The 18,194-nt window shown below is 54.6% G+C and overlaps 1 protein-coding gene across 1 annotated transcript in view; it reads left to right on the top strand.

The window, feature by feature from the left end:
* Positions 1 to 17,303, top strand: part of LOC141978206 (uncharacterized) — a 41,421-nt gene extending 24,118 nt beyond the window's left edge. The window contains exons 10-18 of the mRNA XM_074940110.1: positions 449 to 579; positions 1,719 to 1,842; positions 2,787 to 2,966; positions 4,174 to 4,303; positions 11,737 to 11,861; positions 12,538 to 12,723; positions 14,267 to 14,392; positions 14,773 to 14,886; positions 15,526 to 17,303. Of these exons, the coding sequence (XP_074796211.1) occupies positions 449 to 579; positions 1,719 to 1,842; positions 2,787 to 2,966; positions 4,174 to 4,303; positions 11,737 to 11,861; positions 12,538 to 12,723; positions 14,267 to 14,392; positions 14,773 to 14,886; positions 15,526 to 15,633 (1,224 nt within the window). The 3' untranslated portion in view covers positions 15,634 to 17,303. The remainder of the gene's footprint in view (positions 1 to 448; positions 580 to 1,718; positions 1,843 to 2,786; positions 2,967 to 4,173; positions 4,304 to 11,736; positions 11,862 to 12,537; positions 12,724 to 14,266; positions 14,393 to 14,772; positions 14,887 to 15,525) is intronic.
* Positions 17,304 to 18,194: the final 891 nt, after the last annotated feature.

The raw sequence follows: 18,194 nt of genomic DNA, 5'->3' as shown, positions 1-18,194 counted from the left end.
GGAGCACGGGTCACTTGCAGGTTTAAACTAGTGTAAATGGTGGATTCTCTGTACCTTGAAGCCTGTAAAGCGTGATTTGAGGACCTCAGTAACTCAGCCAGAGGGGAGGGGTCTATTACAGGAATGGGTGGGTGAGGTTCTGTGGCCTGTGATGTACAGGAGGTCAGACTAGATGATCACGATGGCCCCTTCTGGCCTTAAAGTCTATGAGCTTTTATTTTACTCAGTCCTTGCTCAGGCTGTGACTTGGCTTCGCTGGGAGTTCCCCTGAGTAAGAACAGAGCATGTGCCTGTGTTAATTCTCCCTGGTCTGAGTGATACATAAGCAAGTGGAATTATGTGGTGGAGGTTCAAGCTGCCTCCACATCAGCTGTTTTGTTGGGTTTATCTCTTTCAATGAGTGGATTCTAGGCTTGTTGTGAGCATAACCCCCTGTCTGTGGTCTCAGGAGGCTGTCTCCCTAAGAAGAACAGTGAAGAAAACCAGGAAGTTTGTTGTGGATGGGAAGGAGGTCAGCGTGACAACCTCAAAGACCATCGGTGAGGTGGATACAAAGGGCGAGAAGATGCGCTCAGCTCGGTAAGGGGCACTTGGCTGACTGGGAGGGGATATAGCCGAAGGATTACAGTGGGGGCTCTCAGGGTGGGGGCTGAGAGCATCCTGCCCTTCCCATATTGTTAAATAGGAGATGGGAAGGGCAAGTCATGATGCAGAAAAGGGAACATCACCTGGGCAGGGTGAGAAGCACGGGACTTAGAGCATGAGAGGGGAGGGTGAGATTCTGCTCACAGCTCTGCCACTGACTGACTGAGCAAGTGACCTTCTGTTTTCATAGAATATCAGGGTTGGAAGGAACCTCAGGAAGTCATCTTGTCCAACCCCCTGCTCAAAGCAGGACCAATTCCCAATTTTTGCCCCAGATCCCTAAATGGTCCCCTCAAGGATTGAACCCACAACTCTGGGTTTAAGCAAGCCAATGCTCAAACCACTGAGCTATCCCTCCCACTAATGCACCCCCATCTGGCAACAGCGTGTGCTGGGGTGTGGTCTCAGAGGGACGTTTGCAGACAGCGCAGAGTCTGGGAGGGACATCTGCAGACAGCGCACGGTGGGTCTGGGAGGGACGTCTGCAGACAGCATGCTGGAGTCTGGGAGGGACGTCTCTGTACAAATGTTGGACATTGTTTATTGTTATGGGCAGTAGCTCATCATAAGTAAAGGATAGTGTGCGCAGGATCGTCTCTAATCCTCACGCATGTTCGCAGTTATTGCATCCCAGTTACTGAAGACGCTGGTGTTACTCCAGGGATGAATTTGGTCTAAAGGTTTCACACCTTTTTCTATAGCCACATTTACACTCAGGGTGGCAGCCACCCTGCCAATCTGCAGCTCCAGTGGGAAGAGGCAGGAAACCTTCCAAACACAGGGGATTTCTATATCTGCACAGGGCTAGATTCTCTAGTGGCACCACTCCATTGACGTCAGTGGAGTTTGCAAACTTGTGGTAAAACTCAAGAGCTGGCTTCCCTGTGAAATTGTCAGTGATCCTCTTGTGGCTAGAGCCAGAACTGGGCCAGTCTCACCTGAGGAGACAAATAAAAACCATTCAGGGTCAAGTTTGGTTCTGGAAATGGCTGAAGTTTCAGGAGGTTGCTTATTGCTTGCCAATGCATCTCCCCACCATTGCCATTTCTGTGGGTCTGTCTCCCTGTCGCCAGACGCCAGGAGCTGCATGAACTCCGCCTTCTCCAGAAGGAAGAGCAGCGAGCCCAGAGCCAGCTGGAGCAGAAGCTCCATCAGCAGCGGGAGCAGATGTTCCGCCACATTGAGCAGGAAATGACGGTAACCACAAACAGCCCTTCCTTAGCTGCTGTCAGCTCGGGCCCTGGGAGCGGCGCTGCCAGGCTGGGCAGGCCCACGGCCCCTGGTGCAGGGTGCGACTGCTCTCATCTCCGTGGCATAGTCGTATGCAGTTCAGAGTTTGGAGAACTGAAAATCATCACAGGCCTCAATCCCCCCTGTTCCCAGCTCCCAATCCAGCACCGCTCCAGACCCCACATGGGACATGCGTAGGGTGGCCATATTTCCCAAAGGGAAAACAGGACAGCGCATGGGGCTAGCCCAAGGCCCCTTCCCCCGCCCCCGGTGCAGGGCTAGGCTGAGCCGCTCGCCCAAGCCCCCTGGCCCGAGCTGCTCGTCCAAGCCCCCCTCCCCATGCGGGGCCGGTGTTGCTGGTCGCCTGAGTCCCCCTCCCTGCGTGGGGCTGGCCCGAGCCCTGCCCCCCCTCCCTGCACAGGGCTGGCATCACTTCTCGCTCGAGCCCTGCTTGCCCCTGGCCCGAGCCCTGCCTCCCCCGTGCCCCGTGTGGGGCGGCATCGCCCTCCCCCCCGCACATTCCTCTGTACCCCACGTTTTTGACAAAGGTGGGCATTTGTCCCATTTGATCTTGTTCGGTCCAGTTGGCAAGAGCAAATGGGACACACGCCCACCTTTGCCAAAACCTTTGGGCTGGCCGGCACAGGGCTGTGCTCTGCGCAGTGCTCATCATCCCGCTGGAGACATGCACTGGCTCGTGTCCCCAGCGTGGGGCTGCCCAGCTCCTCGAGGACACCCCGTGTGGCAGAAGCACAGAAGTGGGGCCAGGTGCTAGCCTACAAACTGCAATCCCTGCAATGTAGAGAGGCTGACACTGTCTGGGGCTCGGCCCTTCTTATCTTCCCCTATATTATTTGGCTCGGTGAGTGGGAGGAAAAGGCATGTAAGCTTCCTGCTCTGCACACGCACAGAGTAAGAAGCAGTATTATGATCGCGAGGTGGAGAGCCTGGAACGGCATCATCGGCAGGCCCAGGAGCGCCAGGAGCACGAGTTCACCGCCAGGCTACGCGATGAGGCCAAGCGGCTGAAAGCCCTGCAGGAGAAGGACTATGGCAAGAAGCTGTCAGCCTTTAGGGGCAACAGGAGAGAGGTACCCCACGTGCGGAGACCCAGACCCACAGAACCTACTGCTCCCATGCCAGTGGGGCCTTGATCTCACCCCCACCCCGAGCCAATGTGAACTAGGAATCCTCGCCCTCGCCAATGGGAACTAGGGATCCTCCCCCTCCCCCAAGCCAATGGGAGCTCAGGATCCTTGCCCCCGGCCAGGGGGACCTAGGGAAGTGACAGACCCCCAAGAATCCGATAGAGACCTCTTTAATATTTTTAATTAAATAAATACTAATGAGCCGATGGGACCTAGAGATCTTTCTCCCCTCCCCTTCCCCTCCCCCTGAGCCAATGGGAACTACGGGTCTTTTGTCTGAAGCAATGACATCCAAGAATCCTGCTGCTCAGATTCTAAGCATCCTTCCTACTTAGCCAATCACATCTATGCATCTCTCGCTTAGCCAATAGGATCCAAGGATCCCTTTCCCGGATTATCGGAATCCTGGTTACTGAGCCTATGATATCTAAGCTCAGGTGGCAAGTTTTCCCTGCACCTACCGCTGGGGTTACTTTCATGCTGTGGGTCCCTCTGGGTCCCATGATGGTCCTGGTATTGCTGTTCCAGCACGAAGGCAGGATTTATAATGACTGGAGCCCAGAGGGCAGAGATCCCAGCCTAGGCCTGCGCTGTTCTCGTTTAGCTGCAAAGCTGGGATTTTCCATAAGGCGGAAGGGGGGTACTGCAGCCCCTTTGGGCCCGTGGAAAAGCCCCAGCCTCAGGACATGAGCTCCATTGCATAGACACTGTAACAGCAAACCTGAGCTGGCCTCCGGCCGAACAGGCTTTCTTCTAATGTTTAGTCAATGTCCACATCTAGATGCCAGCTAGCAAGGAGCGTGTGGAACACCATCCCTCACCTGGGCTTGAGGCAGGAATTGCTGTGTGAAATTCCTTGCCCTGCTGATGCAGGCGGTCAGAGCCGATGAGCAGGAATGGCCCGACTAGCCCTATGGGTACTGACCCCCAGGCACTTGAGATAAGCAGGCCGATAAACGGGGGCAGGGCAGCCTATAAGCTAGGCCACTGACCATGACAGGTCCCAGCTGATGGAGCTGGCATATGGCAGCAGCTCCCCACAGCAGCTGAGCTGGGGAATCTGCACTAGCCAGCTGATGAGTTAACACGATGCGATAGTTTTAAGAATCTGGCTGCTCTGGGGCCAGACCCATTTGTTTCCCTCTGGCAGGAGCAGAGATTTCTGCAGCAGCAGCAGGAGGAGCTAAACCTGGCCTTGCAGAAAGTCGTCCAGGAGCACAAGAAGAAAACAACCTCTATCGAGTGGGAGTGCGTCAGCAAGATCCACAGCCTCAGGAGAGGTAGAGCTGAGCTCTGGGAGGGATAAGGGCTGAGATGCAGAGATCAGAGAATCAGAGAAGTGTCTGGCTGGAAGGGACCTTGGGATGGTCATCAAGTCCAGGCCCCTGTGTTGGGGCAGGACCAAGTAAACCTAGACCACGGATTGGCAACCTTCAGCACGCGGTCCATCAGGGTAATCTGCTGACAGGCCATGAGACATTTTGTTTAAGTTGACTGTCCGCGGGCATGGCCGCCCGCAGCTCCCAGTGGCTGAAGTTCACTGTTCCCGGCCAATGGGAGCTGCGGGAAGTGGCGGCCAGCATGTCCCTGTGGCCTGCACCGCTTCCCACGTTATTCTTGAAGTGCAGCACCCAAAATTGAACACAGTACTCCAGCTGAGGTCTCACCAATGGCAAGTAGAGCAGGACAGTTACCTCCCATGTCTTACATACGATATTCGAGTAGGATTCTCGCTTAGGGTCTGAGAGGCCCCGGGTTCATATCCCGGACAAGCCCTCCCTGAGGATGTGTTTCAGGGGGGAAGGATAACTCAGTGGTTTGGCCTGCTAAACCCAGGTTTGTGAGCTCAATCCTTGAGGGGGCCATTTAGGGATCTGAGGCAAAAATTGGGGTTGGTCCTGCTTTGAGTAGGGGGTTGGACTAGATGACCTCCTGAGGTCCCTTCCAACCCTGATATTCTATGATTCTCCTGTTAATACACCCCAGAATGATAGTAGCCTTTTTCACAGCTACATCACATTGTTGACCTATATTGGGTTTCTGATCCACGACAATCCCCCAGATCCTTTTCAGCACTACGACAGCCTAGCCAGTTTGTCCCCATTTTGTAGGTGTGCATTTGATTTTTCTTCCTCCGTGAATTTTGCCCTTCACTGTATTGAATTTCATCTTGTTGATTTCAGACCAATTCTCCAATTTGTCAAGGTCATTTTGAATTCTAATCCTGTCCTCCAAAGTGCCAGCGACCCCTCCCAGCTTGGAGTCATCTGCAATTTTTATAAGCGTACTTTCCTCTCCATTAATGAAGTCATTAATGAAGATATTGAATAGTACCGGACCTAGGACTGACTCCTGCAGGACTTCACTAGATACATAAGAACATAAGAACGGCTATTCTGGGTTAGACCAAAGGTCCATCTAGCCCAGTGTCCTGTCTTCCGACAGTGGCCAATGCTAGGTGCCCCAGAGGGAATGAACAGAACAGGGACTCATCAAATGATCCATCCCCTGTTGCCCATTCCCAGCTTCTGGCAAACAGAGGCTAGGGACACCATCCCTGCCCATCCTAACTAATAGCCATTGATGGACCTATCCTCCATGAACTTATCTAGTTCTTTTTTGAACCCTGTTATAGTTTTGGCCTTCACAACATCCTCTGGCCAGGAGTTCCACAGGTTGACTGTGTTGTGTGGAAAAATACTTCCTTCTGTTTGTTTTAAATCTGCTGCCTATTAATTTCATTTGGTGACCCATAGTTCTTGTATATTATGAGAAGGAGTAAATAACACTTCCTTATTTACTTTCTCCACACCCGTCATGATTTTATAGGCCTCAATCATATCCCCCCAATCATCTCTTTTCCAAGCTGAAAAGTCCCAGTATTATTAATCTCTCCTCCTACGGAAGCTGTTCCATCCCCCTAATCATTTTTGTTGCCCTTTTCTGAATCTTTTCCAATTCCAATATATCTTTTTTGAGATGGGGTGACCACATCTGCACGCAGTATTCCAGATGTGGGTGTACCATGGATTTATATAGAGGCAATATGATATTTTCTGTCCTATTATCCATCCCTTTCTTAATGATTCCCAACGTTCTGTTTGCTTTTTTGACGGCCGCTGCACATTGAGTAGATGTTTTCAGAGAACTGTCCACAATGACTCCAAGATCTCTTTCTTGAGTGGTAACAGCTAATTTAGACCCCATCATTTGATATGTATAGTTGGGTTTATAAAAAGAAAAGGAGTACTTGTGGCACCTTAGAGACTAACCAATTCATTTGAGCATAAGCTTTCGTGAGCTACAACTCACTTCATCGGATGCATGTTTTCCAATGTGAATTACTTTGCATTTATCTACATTGAATTTCATCTGCCATTTTGTTGCCCAGTCACCCAGTTTTGAGAGATTCTTTTGTAACTCTTCTCAGTCTACCTGGGATTCAACTATCTTGAGAAGTTTTGCATCATTTGCAAATTTTGCCACCTCACTGTTTATCCCCTTTTTCCAGATCATTTTTGAGTGTGTTGAATAGGACTGGTCCCTATACAGACGCCTGGGGGACACCAATATTTACCTCTCTCCATTATGAAAACTGACCATTTAGTCCTACCCTTTGTTTACTATCTTTTAATCAGTTACCAATCCATGAGAGGACCTTCCCTCTTATCCATGACAGCTCACTCTGCTTAAGAGCCTTTGGTGAGGGACCTTCTCAAAGGCTTTCTGAAAATCTAAGTACACTATATCCACTGGATTCCCCCTTGTCCACATGCTTGTTGACCCCCTCAAAGAATTCTACTAGATTGGTGAGGCATGATTTCCCTTTACTAAAACCATGTTGACTCTTCCCCAACAAATTATGTTCATCTATGTGTCTGACCATTTTGTTCTTCACTATCGTTTCAACCAGTTTGCCCAGTACTGAAGTCAGACTTACCGGCCTGTAATTGCCGGGATCGCCTCTGGAGCCCTTTTTAAAAATTTGTGTCACATTAGCTACCCTCCAGTCATTTAGTACAGAAGCTGATTTAAATTATAGGTTACAGACTACAGTTATTAGTTCTGCAATTTCACATTTGAGTTCCTTCAGAACTTGAGTGAATACCATCTGGTCCTGGTGACTTGTTGTTGTTTAGTTTATCAATTTGTTCCAAAACCTCCTCTAATGACACCTCAGTCTGGGACAGTTCCTCAGATTTGTCACCTAAAAAGAATGGCTCAGGTGTGGGAATCTCCCTCACATCCTCAGCCATGAAGACCGATGCAAAGTATTAATTTAGTTTCTCCGCAATGGCCTTATCGTCCTTGAGTGCTCCTTTAGCATCTCGATCGTCCAGTGGCCCCACTGGTTGTTTAGCAGGCTTCTTGCTTCTGATGGACTTTTAAAATGTTTGCTATTACTTTCTGAGTCTTCGGCTAGCTGTTCTTCAATGCTCCTTTCTATTTTCCTCACTAGGATTTAACTTCCACTTTTTAAAGGATGCCTTTTTGTCTCTCACTGCTTCTTTTACTCTGTTGTGTAGCCACAGTGACACTTTTTTGGTTCTCTTACAGTGTTTTTTTATTTGGGGTACACATTTAAGTTGAGCCTCTATTATGGTGTCTTTAAAAAGTTTCCATGCAGCTTGCAGGGATTTTACTTCTGGCACTGTACCTTTTAATGTCTGTTTAACTAACTTCCTCATTTTTGTGTAGTTCCCCTTTCTGAAATTAAATGCTATAGTGTGGGACTGCTGTGGGGTTTTCCCCACCACAGGGATGTTAAATTTAATTATATTCTGGTCACTATTACCAAGCGGTCCAGCTATATTTATCTCTTGGACCAGATCCTGTGCTCCCCTTAGGACTAAATCAAGAATTGCCTCTCTTCTGGTGGGTTCCAGGACCAGCTGCTCCAAGAAGCAGTCATTTAAGGTGTGAAGAAATTTTATCGCTGCATCCCGTCCTGAGGTGACGTATACCCAGTCAGTATGGGGATAGTTGAAATCCCCCATTATTATTGAGTTTTTATTTTTATAGCCTCTCTAATCTCCCTAAGCATTTCACAGTCATTCTCACCATCCTGGTCAGGTGGTCAGTAATATATCCCTACCACCATATTCTGCTTGTTCAAGTGTGGAATTACTATCCATGGAGATTCTGTGGTTCAGTTGGGTTCATTTCAGATTTTTACTTCATTTGATTCTACGCTTTCTGTCACATACAGTGCCCCTCCCCGACCAGCACGACCTGTTCTGTGCTTCCGATAGATTTTGTACCCTGGTATTACTGTGTCCCACTGATTATCCTCATTCCACCAAGTTTCTGTGATGCCAATTATATCAATAGCCTCATTTAATACAAGGCACACTAGTTCACCTATCTTGTTATTTAGGCTTCTAGCATTTGTATATAAGCACTTTAAAAACTTGTCACTTTTTAGCTGTCTGCCATTACATGATGTAATTGAACAGGACTTCTTTTCATTTGACTGTTTCTCATCAGATCCTACCTGTATTTCATCATCTTCAATCCTCTCCTCCTTACTAGGACATAGAGAATCTCCATTAATAGACCCTCCCCTAAGGGATGTCTCTGTCCGAACCACGTGCTCCTCCGCACCTGTCGGCTTTCCCCCAGCCCTCAGTTTAAAAACTGCTCTGTGACCTTTTTAATCTTAAGTGCCAGCAATCTGGTTCCATTTTGGTCTAGGTGTAGCCCATCCTTCCTGTATAGGTTCCCCCTTTCCCAAAAGTTTCCCTGGTTCCTAATAAATTTAACCCCTTCCTCCCTACACCATCATCTCATCCACGCATTGAGACCCTGCAGTTTGCCTGTCTACCTGGCCCTGTGCGTGGAGCTGGGGGCATCTCGGAGAATGTACCATGGAGGTCCTGGACTTCAATCTCTTACCTGGCAGTCTGAATTTGGCCTCCAGGACCTCTCTCCTACCTTTCCCTTTGTCATCGGTACCTACATGTACCACGACCACCGGCTCCTCCCCAGCACTACACATACGTCTATCTAGATGTCTCGAGAGATCCGCAACCTTCACACCAGGCAGGCAAATCACCATGTGGTTCTCCCGGTCATCACAAACCCAGCTATCTGTGTTTCTAATGATCGAATCCCCCATAACTATTACCTGTATCTTCCTAGTAACTGGAGTTCCCTCCCCCGGAGAGGTATCCTCAGTGCAAGAGGAGACCACATCATCATCTGGAAGAAGGGTCCCAACTATGGGATTGTTTCCCTCTGCTCCTGTTGGATGTTCTCCTTCCCTGAGACTTGCATCCTCCTCAACAGCACAGAGGCTGTCAGACTGGGTGTGGGACTGTTCTACTGTGTCCCGGAAAGTCTCATCTGTGTACCTCTCTGTCTCCCTTAGCCCCTCCAGTTCAGCCACTCTGGTCTCCAAAGCCGGTACACGGTCTCTGAGGGCCAGGAACTCCTTGCACCGAACGCACACATACAGCATCTGCCCATAGGGCAGGTAATCACACATGCTGCATTGGGTGCAATAAACTGGGTAGCCCCCACTCTCTCGCTGGACTTCTGCCTGGATTCTCTTTGGACTCCTGAAGCTCTTTCCTTTGTTATTGTTTTGTTTTTATCAGGGAGTGGTTTTGGTTTTAAGTTTAAAGAATGTTAAGTGTATCTAGCTCCCCCTCACAATCCCCCTCTAAAACAAGCACAAACACACACACTACAGACAACAAACGTACCCGCAGGGTCATGTAATCGCTCCTCCTTCACCTGGAGAACTCTCTCGCAAAACTTCCCTGTGAGCCAATCCTGGTCGCTGGTTCCTCTGGTCGCTTAGGAGTGAGTTTTTTAAACCCCTAGTCTTTCTGAGTAGCCCCGCCCCCTGGTTAAGGGTTGATGGGTGCTAACGGGCTTAGGGATCAAAGCCTTAATAAGAAGCTTTCAGCCTTGCCTAGCAGGCCACTAGGCTCAGCACACGGTCCCCAAAACAAACAGACCATGCGGTATATTTCAGTCAAGCAGCAAGCACACCACACCCTCCCGGTTTGATACCTACTCTTTGAGTACAGTTTTGCACCCACATTATAGTAATTTCATCTAGATCACATTTCCCTCGTTTGTTGATGAGAATATCACGTGGGACTGTGTCAAAAGCCTGACTAAACCCAAAATATCTCACGACTCCTGCTCCCCCCATCCACTAGGCCCGTAGCCTGTCCAAGAAGGGAATTAGGTTGGTTTGGAATGATTTGCTCTTGACAGATCCATGCTGGCTATTCCGTAGAACCCAGTTATCCTCCAGGTGCTTACAAACTGATTAATAATGTGTGCCAGTATCTTTCCAGGTTTCAAATTTAGGCTGAGTGGTCTATAATTCCTTGGGGCCTGTTTTGTTCTCCTTTCTGGTGTTTGCCTCTCTCCAGTCTTCTAGGACCTCACCCTGACCTCCCTGCATTCTTGAAGAGAATTACTAGTGGTTCCGAGGTTGCTTCAGCTAGTTCCTTAATTTCATCAGGCCCTGCAAACTTGAATACGTCTAACTTATCTAACTATTCTTTAACCTGTTCTTTCCCTATTTTGGCTTGAATTCCTTCCCCCTGGTTGTTAGTAATTAACATTATTGAGTAGCTGGTCACTGTTAAACTTTTTACTAAAGCTTCCTTGCTGTCATCGCTGATTAGCTCTCCTTCCCCACTAAGAGGAGGACTTGCACTTTCCTTCATCTTTCCCTTGCTCCTAGCCCAGGAGAGGGCAAACTACAGCCCACGGGCCGCATCCGGCCCGTGAGGGCTTTCCATCCGGCCTGCGGGATTGCCAGCCCCGTGGTGCAGTGGGGCTAAGGCAGGCTTCCTGCGGCCCGGAATCATGTCCCTGCGGCCCCTGGGCGAGTGGGGGGGGGGGGTGCAGAAGGCTCTGTGCACTGCCCCCGTCTGCAAGCACTGCCCCCTGCAGATTCCACTGGCTGGGAACAGGGAACCATGGCCAATGGGAGCTTCGGGGGTGGTACCCACAGGCGAGGGCAGCACGGGGTGGAGCCACCTGCTACACCCCACCCCCAGGAGCCACTTCCGGACACACTGGCCACTTCCGGGAATGGTACGGGGCCAGGGCAGGCAGGGAGCCTGCCTTAGCCCCGCTGCACACCACTGCCACCCCAGAGCCGCTCAAGGTAAGCAGCACCAGGCGGAGCCTGCACCCTGAACTACTCCCTGCATCCAAACCCCCTGCCCTGAGCCCCCTGCTGCACCCCAACCTCCTGCCCTGTGCCCCTTCCTGCACACCACACCCCCTCCTGCATCCCAACCCCCTGCCCTGAGCCCCCTGCCGCACCCCTTCTGCACCCCAACCTCCTGCCCTGTGCCCTTTCCCGCACACCGCACCCCTCCTGCACCCCGCACTCCCTCCCACATCCTAACCCCCTTCCCCAGCCCTATGTTCATGGCCCTGCATGCAATTTCCCCACCCAGATGTGACCCTCAGGCAAAAAAGTTTGCTCACCCCGTCCTGGTGTATTTAAAGACCCTCGTCTTCATGCTGGTGTAGAGGGAGAAGGGGCAGCAGGGCTGCATGGCACTGGGGATTTAGCTACACCTGGGAGTCGTGTGGCTATTCACTGCCCAGGGCAAAACCCACCAGACATGTCTGCCGCTGAGGGAGGGCCAGGGAACTGCCGAGGGCTCGGTAGGGGATGAGGGCTAGGCGGGATGAGGCCAGGGACCTGAGCGCACGTCTCTGCCCTCCCCAGCCCGGGAGGCCGTGGTGTGGAGCGTGGAGCAAGGGCACCTGCAGGAGAAGTATCACCTCTTCAAGCAGCAGGTGAAGGAGCAGTACTCGCTCCAGCGGCAGCAGCTGAGCAAGCGGCACGAGAAGGTGAGTGCGGGGCTGGCTGGTCGGCCGCACCAACGCGGCCCCCTCCGCGGTACCCAAGGCTGGGTGAGGCCTCGGGGCCCCCACCAGCACCGCAGCGGAACCGGGCGGGGGCCCTGGGACCAACGGAGGCTGGACCAGGGGGATGCAGGTGGGGCCAGTACCAAGGGGGAAGGACTAGAGCCACCTGGGCCAGTGGGACGCCGGAGCCCTGGGCAGGCAGCATGCTCAGCCCCGGAGCAGCACTCTCCCTCCCCACACAGCCTCCTCCCTTGGCTGCCCTGCCCCTGCCCTCCCCCTCCTCCCGGGCTCCGGTCCTAACCCAGGCTGGGCTCCTGTCTAGGGGCAGGGATGAAAGAGGGTCCTGGGGTGGGGCAGGAGGGAGCCCGGCAGCCAGGCTCGCCTCTCAGCACAGCTCCAGCACGCCGCCCCCCATCCAGGCCTGGCAGCGGGGGAGCCCCCAGGGGAGAATTCTGCCGCCCCCGGCCTGGGGCCGTGTCTAACGGAGGCTGGCGCCACGCGAAGGCAACAAGCAGGAGGAAGCGATGCGCAGCCCAGGGTCACTTTCTAAGCAGCCGGCCCCGTCCCGTCCCGGTGGCCGGCCCCGTCCCGTCCCGGTGGCCGGCCCCGTCCCGTCCCGGTGGCCGGCCCCTGACGCTCGCGCCCGCCTCTCCGCCAGGAAACCGAGCGGATGAGCCGCTTCCACCTCCTGCTGCTGGACGAGCTGAGGAACCAGCAGGTGCAGCAGCAGGCGCAGCTGCTGAAAACCCAGCGCGGGGATGCCAAGCTCCGCCTCGCCCTGTTCAAGGAGAGTCTGAAGATCCAGGAGGTGACGGGCGCTGAGCAGAAGGACAGGACCAAGCAGGTACTGAGCCCCAGCAGGCCCCACTCCCGCCAAGCGCCTGCTCCAGAGTGGGCAGCAGGGCCCCAGCCTGGCCAAAGGCTGCCCCCAGCGCAGAGCCCGCATCACCCAGGCACGGGGGAGATGCCTGGGGACCAGGGAGGGGACGACGCCTTCGTGGCTGTGGGCCCAGGGACAGAGCCCCTGCACAGCTCCTGGCCCAGAGCCGAGTGACCCCGTGGCTGGAGTACATCCCCTCTGCTGGGGGGGTGGGGGTGGGGGGAGGACGAGAGAGTCCATGTGATGGAGTCACCAGCAGCTGGCCTGCCACTGAACCCCCCAGCATATGGGGGCCTGGGGCTGAGCGGGCTCCTGGAGCTGCACCTGCCTCCGGGTCCCGCTCTGAATGGCCTCGCTGAGGCTGCCAGCCGGGCCTCGGGCCTCCTGCAGGGGGATGCCGCATCTGGCCAGCGGCATGTAGGCGGGGGAACGGTCCCGCTAGCGGGGGGAACTTTCCTGGCTCACTCCCGCCCCCTTTACCCAGAGCCCTGCCTGACCTCGAGGGCTCCCCTCCCACACTCCCGTGGGGCAGAGTCCTCGGAACCCCAACAAGGCTGGGCCCAGGATTCCTGGGGGCTCGACCCCCAACCTGGTCGTGGTCACTTAGGGCAGGGGCGAGGGTGTCCCCACGCCAGGGTGCTCTCTCTGCACTGATCGTTACACACAGTTCAAAGCAAATACGATTTACTAAACAGCAACCAATTAAAAAATAAGGGAAAAGGGGGAAAGGCTAAAGGAAAACCCGACACCCCGCTCTGTGGCCCGGGGACGTCACCACCAGCCTCTCTGGGATGTCAGGGCAGTTCAGTCTGTTCCCCACACGTCCCAGCCCCTGCCCAGGCCCTGGCTGTGCGGCAGGGATGCTGCGGGTCGGACACTCGCTCTGGCGGTGGCCACACGCCCTCAGGCTCTCGGTGGCAGGACCCTTCCTCCCAGCATCGCTCCCACCCTGGCAGGGTTACGACCCCCCTCCAAGTCCGGCCTGCAGGGCCTCTGGGCTGGGGGCGTCTCCCTGCGCTGGGCTGGTTGCCCAGGGTCCCCCCCTCGCTCTGTCCAGCTGCTCACCGCACCTGGCTCCGGATGGCTCCAGCCCCAGCCCCCGGGACTGCCTTTTCTGGCCCCTCTGGGCGCTGCAGCTCTGCTCCCAGCACAGGTCTGCTCCCTGGGCTGCTTCTCCGGCTGGCGCAGCCCTGCTCCCCAGCTCAGCTTGGCCCTGCTCTCTCCTTAGCTCGGCCCCCACTCTGTTCCAGGCCATTCCCGCTCACACGTAGGACGCCCCCGCCCCAGCCTCCCTCGTTGGCCTGTCCGTCTGTCAATCAAGCTGACCTCTCCCCATTGCTCCTGGGGACCGAGGGCTGTGCTGAGCAGGGCGAGGGGTACGAAAGCTAGCAGGAAGGGCCCAGGCCTCAGGCAGACAGAACGCGCCATGGTTCCCCCAGCCCTTGCTGGGCCCGGACCCCCTTGGCGCGGCGGAGTGTAACGCAGGGTGCCGGCCTGCTCCCCACAGTTCCTGCAGCAGGAGGAGGGGCGCCAGCGGGCCGAGGGGCAGCTCCAGCAGCGGCAGCATAAGGAGCAGCTGCAGGACCTGCAGCAGCGTCTGGCAGAGACCCTGAGCGAGCTGGAGCAGCTGCAGGTGAGTTCGAGCAGCGTCCCGGCCGCTCGCTGGCCTGCTCCCGTCCCCCGTCACCGGACGCGGGGGGTGCATGTGTGTGTGTGGCTCTTCCCCCCCGCCCGCCCCCCAGCCCAGACGGCTGGTATGGGACAGAGCGCTGCCCTGCGGCCACCTCTGAAGCGGGACCGTCCTGCTGGCCCTTGCAGGTGCCGGCATCACTTGCCTGTCAGCGTTTGCAGGCCTGGCGGCTGTGCCAAGGGCCCTGGGGCCTGGTGTGGATTTGATCTGCGTCAGCGGCACGATCCCAGAGCCTGGCAGGGCCCTTCCTAGGCATGATCCCAGTCTCCGCTCGTTGCCCACGTTTGTGGCGTGTAATTGCTCTCACCTTGCCTGTCTCCCAGGCCGAGAAGCTCCGTCTGCTGGTCGAACAGGAGAAGAAGCAGCTGAAGGGGCTGGACGACGAACACACCCTGGAGCTGAGCGAGTGGAAACAGCGGCTCGTTACCCGCAAAGAAGTGAGCCTCGCTGAGCGCCTCCAGCCTGCGCTGGGGCCATTGCCATCACCGGGGCTGGCAGCGGCCCCGAGCACCCCTGCAAAGGGGGATGGGTTCTAGGCCCAGCTGCGCCACAGACCCTCACCCAAGGTCCTTCCCCGTGCTGTGCCTTAGCGTCTCCAGCTGTACTGCGGGGGGACAGACCCCGACCTGCCGGGCAGGGGCTGGTGCCTGGGAGCTGCTTCGATGCTGCAGAGACAGGGGCGGGGGGGACCATGAGAGTACCTCAGCAGAGCTCTTGAGCCTGCTTCCTCCTTCACACACAACACGTTCCCACTAGCTTCGGCACAATCGAACCCTCGAATGACACCTGCTGAGAGCAGTGTTCTCCTCTCCTGGCTTCAGGCACCCCAGCGCCAGGCCCAGCCCGGCCTTAGCTGGCGGCTGTGGAGACCCCCCCGTTTATCTGTCAACTGCTGCTTTGAACCCAGAATGTCCCTGCTAGGGCAGGGAAAGGGCCTTTGCTGTAAGACAGGGCCCAACAGGCTTCACTGGGCAGTGGCCACAGGGGTCCCAGTGGTGCAACTCCCAGTGCCTGCCCAGGGGCTCCAAACTGCACTGCCTATAACCCAAAATGCTTTGTTCCCATGTCTGCTCTAGATGCTTGAGGAGGAGCTGGCTCACTTGAACCCGCTGCAGCAGAAGGGGCTACACCATGGCAGCGAATCAGGCAGCAGGATATCCCGGTTCTTCCACTTCCCTTCCTGACAGCCCGCATAGGATCCCAGCGGGGACGGCCAGCACGGGTCCCAGGCTCCTCCTCCCCATGACCTGCAGAACAGCTCGGCCCCAGAGAGCCGGAGCAGAGAAGGTGCCTGAGAGCAGGCAGGAGAAAATCCCTCCTGTACCTATATTCAGGGGGTTTGATCAAGGTGCAGTTCAACCAGAAAGGCCACACCTGTGACAGACCCAAGGAGCCCTGCAGCAGAAGCAGCTCTGGCTGGGCTGCTCTCTGCCGCGAGACACTGCGAGGGTGATCCACAAGCCTAGAGCGCTGCAGTAAGGAGGTCAAGACAAGCAGATACACATGGCATGTAGTGGTGGGCAGAGGAGAAGACAAGTGCATCTCAGACAGTGGGACACAGAGCCTGTAGGGATATGGGACAAACCGTTAATACGGTCCGCTGGAGGGGAAGATTCAGCACTAGCCTAACCTCTCACCCCGCCGACTGCATTCCGCTCCCTAAGCTGTGAGACTGAAATCCTCATGCCCTTGGCGCTGGGGGTGGGGCAGTTGTAGCTTACGGCAGGGGCAGTTCCATTATTTTCTCTCAACATCCACATTTCTAGGTGAAGGTATCAAGGTCCAGACTCCAGAAAAAAATAATTTAAAAAGCTCAGCAATAGCGATAAGTAAATAAGATTTCAGGGTCTGTTCCAAAGTGTCTGGCGGTCCGGATTTGGCCCACGGTCCGCCTATTGACTACCCCTGCCTTACTGAAACCCATGACGACAAAGCCAGGCCTTGGAGCGGCCTGGCAAGAGGAGCACTGTACTCGCCATTTCTAATTCAAGGCGCTGAGTGGCTGTGCAGTCCATTAACCACAAGTGGGTTTGTTAGTGCTCTGAAATCTGGCCACTGGCACTTAGGCATGTTAATGTACAGGAGAATTGTAGGGCGCACCGCTGAGGGCTAACTTAATAAGCTAGTGTGCTGAACCAAAACTCCATCACTTTTTTTATGGGGAGTAAAACCAAACCCCCAACTCCAAACCTTGCCTGTCCCTAATTTAAGGAGAAACCTGGGTTTGCACTGGTTTGAGGGGAGAGACTGTGGGTCTTGGCAAAGCAGCTGTCATGACCCTGGTTCGCCAAGGCGGGGCTGGTGTGTTTCCCCCAGCTGGTGAAGGTGGTGTAGGAAGATGAGGTCCTGAAACATAAGTCCTTGTATCAGAGGCCTAAGGCCTGAGCTAAAGTAATGGTCAAGGCTTTGCTGATATAAAACAAAAAGCTGTGAGAGAAGAGGCAGGCCCTGCTCACAGGATCTGGCAAGAAGAGGGCTGATGCTGCAGAAACACACATACCTAAAAAGGTACTCGGCCCAAGTGAGGTCAACACGTGCCAGGCTGGTACCCCAACACTCCAGCACAAGCACATTCCACAGAGATAACGAGGAACGTGCGGACCCGCCCTAAAGACAGGGTCAAAGGGATAATATGATGGATGGGGTTGCTTTGCTTGAACCATCATGTGCAAGGCGATAGGCGGCACCTTGATGCGTAGCGGAGTGGTACCTCAATACATCAAGAGTGAGGTGTAACTTGTTTGTACCCGTGTATAAAAATGGACCCGAGGGGGCAGTGGAATGTCCCGTCACTGACCGAGCCGGTCCATTGTCAGGGAGCACATATGTCCAAGCAGAACTGTAGACATCTGATCTGGGGAGCTAGAGACTGTGTTTCATTTAGCAATAAACCTGGCCGGGCGTCTTCATACCTTATCGGAGTCTGTGGTCATTGGGGGTTCTCTCAGGGTTTGCCGTGCCAGCGACCCGCGCAGAGCCGGGGTAGCATGCAGAGGGAACACACGCACACAGCTGACTCATCAACACTGGACAGAGCAGAGCACCACACCAGTGACGTCTGACAACAGAAGGTACACGGGTTACTCAGGCAAACTTTCCCCCCAACACATGCCAAAGAAAAGTGTGACATTAAAGCAGCTGGGGGGGAGGGGGGGGGAGGAGGGAGTAAGAATTTTCCTTCTTTTGTGCCTTGACCTGTAAGTTTTCATAATGACCTTGGCCAGGCTGCCTTTGAAATATCAAAGACGAGGGGTAACATTTCCAAAAGTACATCAGCAACTAAAGAGTTTAGGGCCCAATGAAAGCCCCAGCTCCTCCCACAATCCGCAGTAGTCCTCTTACAATCCGTACAGCGTGTTCTGCACCAGCTGGAGCTGGTGTGGCTCCTCATACCGAATGCCACTTGCTTAAAGGCTATTGACTGCTGCTACTCATGGCTGCAGCTACTGCAAAGCTGGGGAAGAGAATTGAAGCTGATTGTAGGGTTGCCAAGTGTCCGGTTTTCGACTGGTCCGTCCAGTCAAAAAGGGACCCTGGGCGGCTATGGGCAGCACCACCGACCGGGCCGTTAAAAGTCCGGTTGGCACCCCAGAAGCAGCCAGCAGGTCCACCTCCTAGGCAGGGGGCCACGGGGCTCCACAAGCTGCCCCCGCTCCAAGCACTGGTGCCATACTCCCATTGGCCAGGAACTGCAGCCAATGGGAGCTGGGGGGGCGGTGCCTGCTGGCAAGATCAGCGCAGGGAG

Source organism: Natator depressus, chromosome 26, assembly GCF_965152275.1.
Source record: "Natator depressus isolate rNatDep1 chromosome 26, rNatDep2.hap1, whole genome shotgun sequence".
In the NCBI taxonomy this organism is placed as follows: Eukaryota; Metazoa; Chordata; order Testudines; family Cheloniidae; genus Natator; species Natator depressus.
Note: the sequence above shows the minus strand (reverse complement) of the source record. Positions and strands in the feature narration are given on the sequence as shown.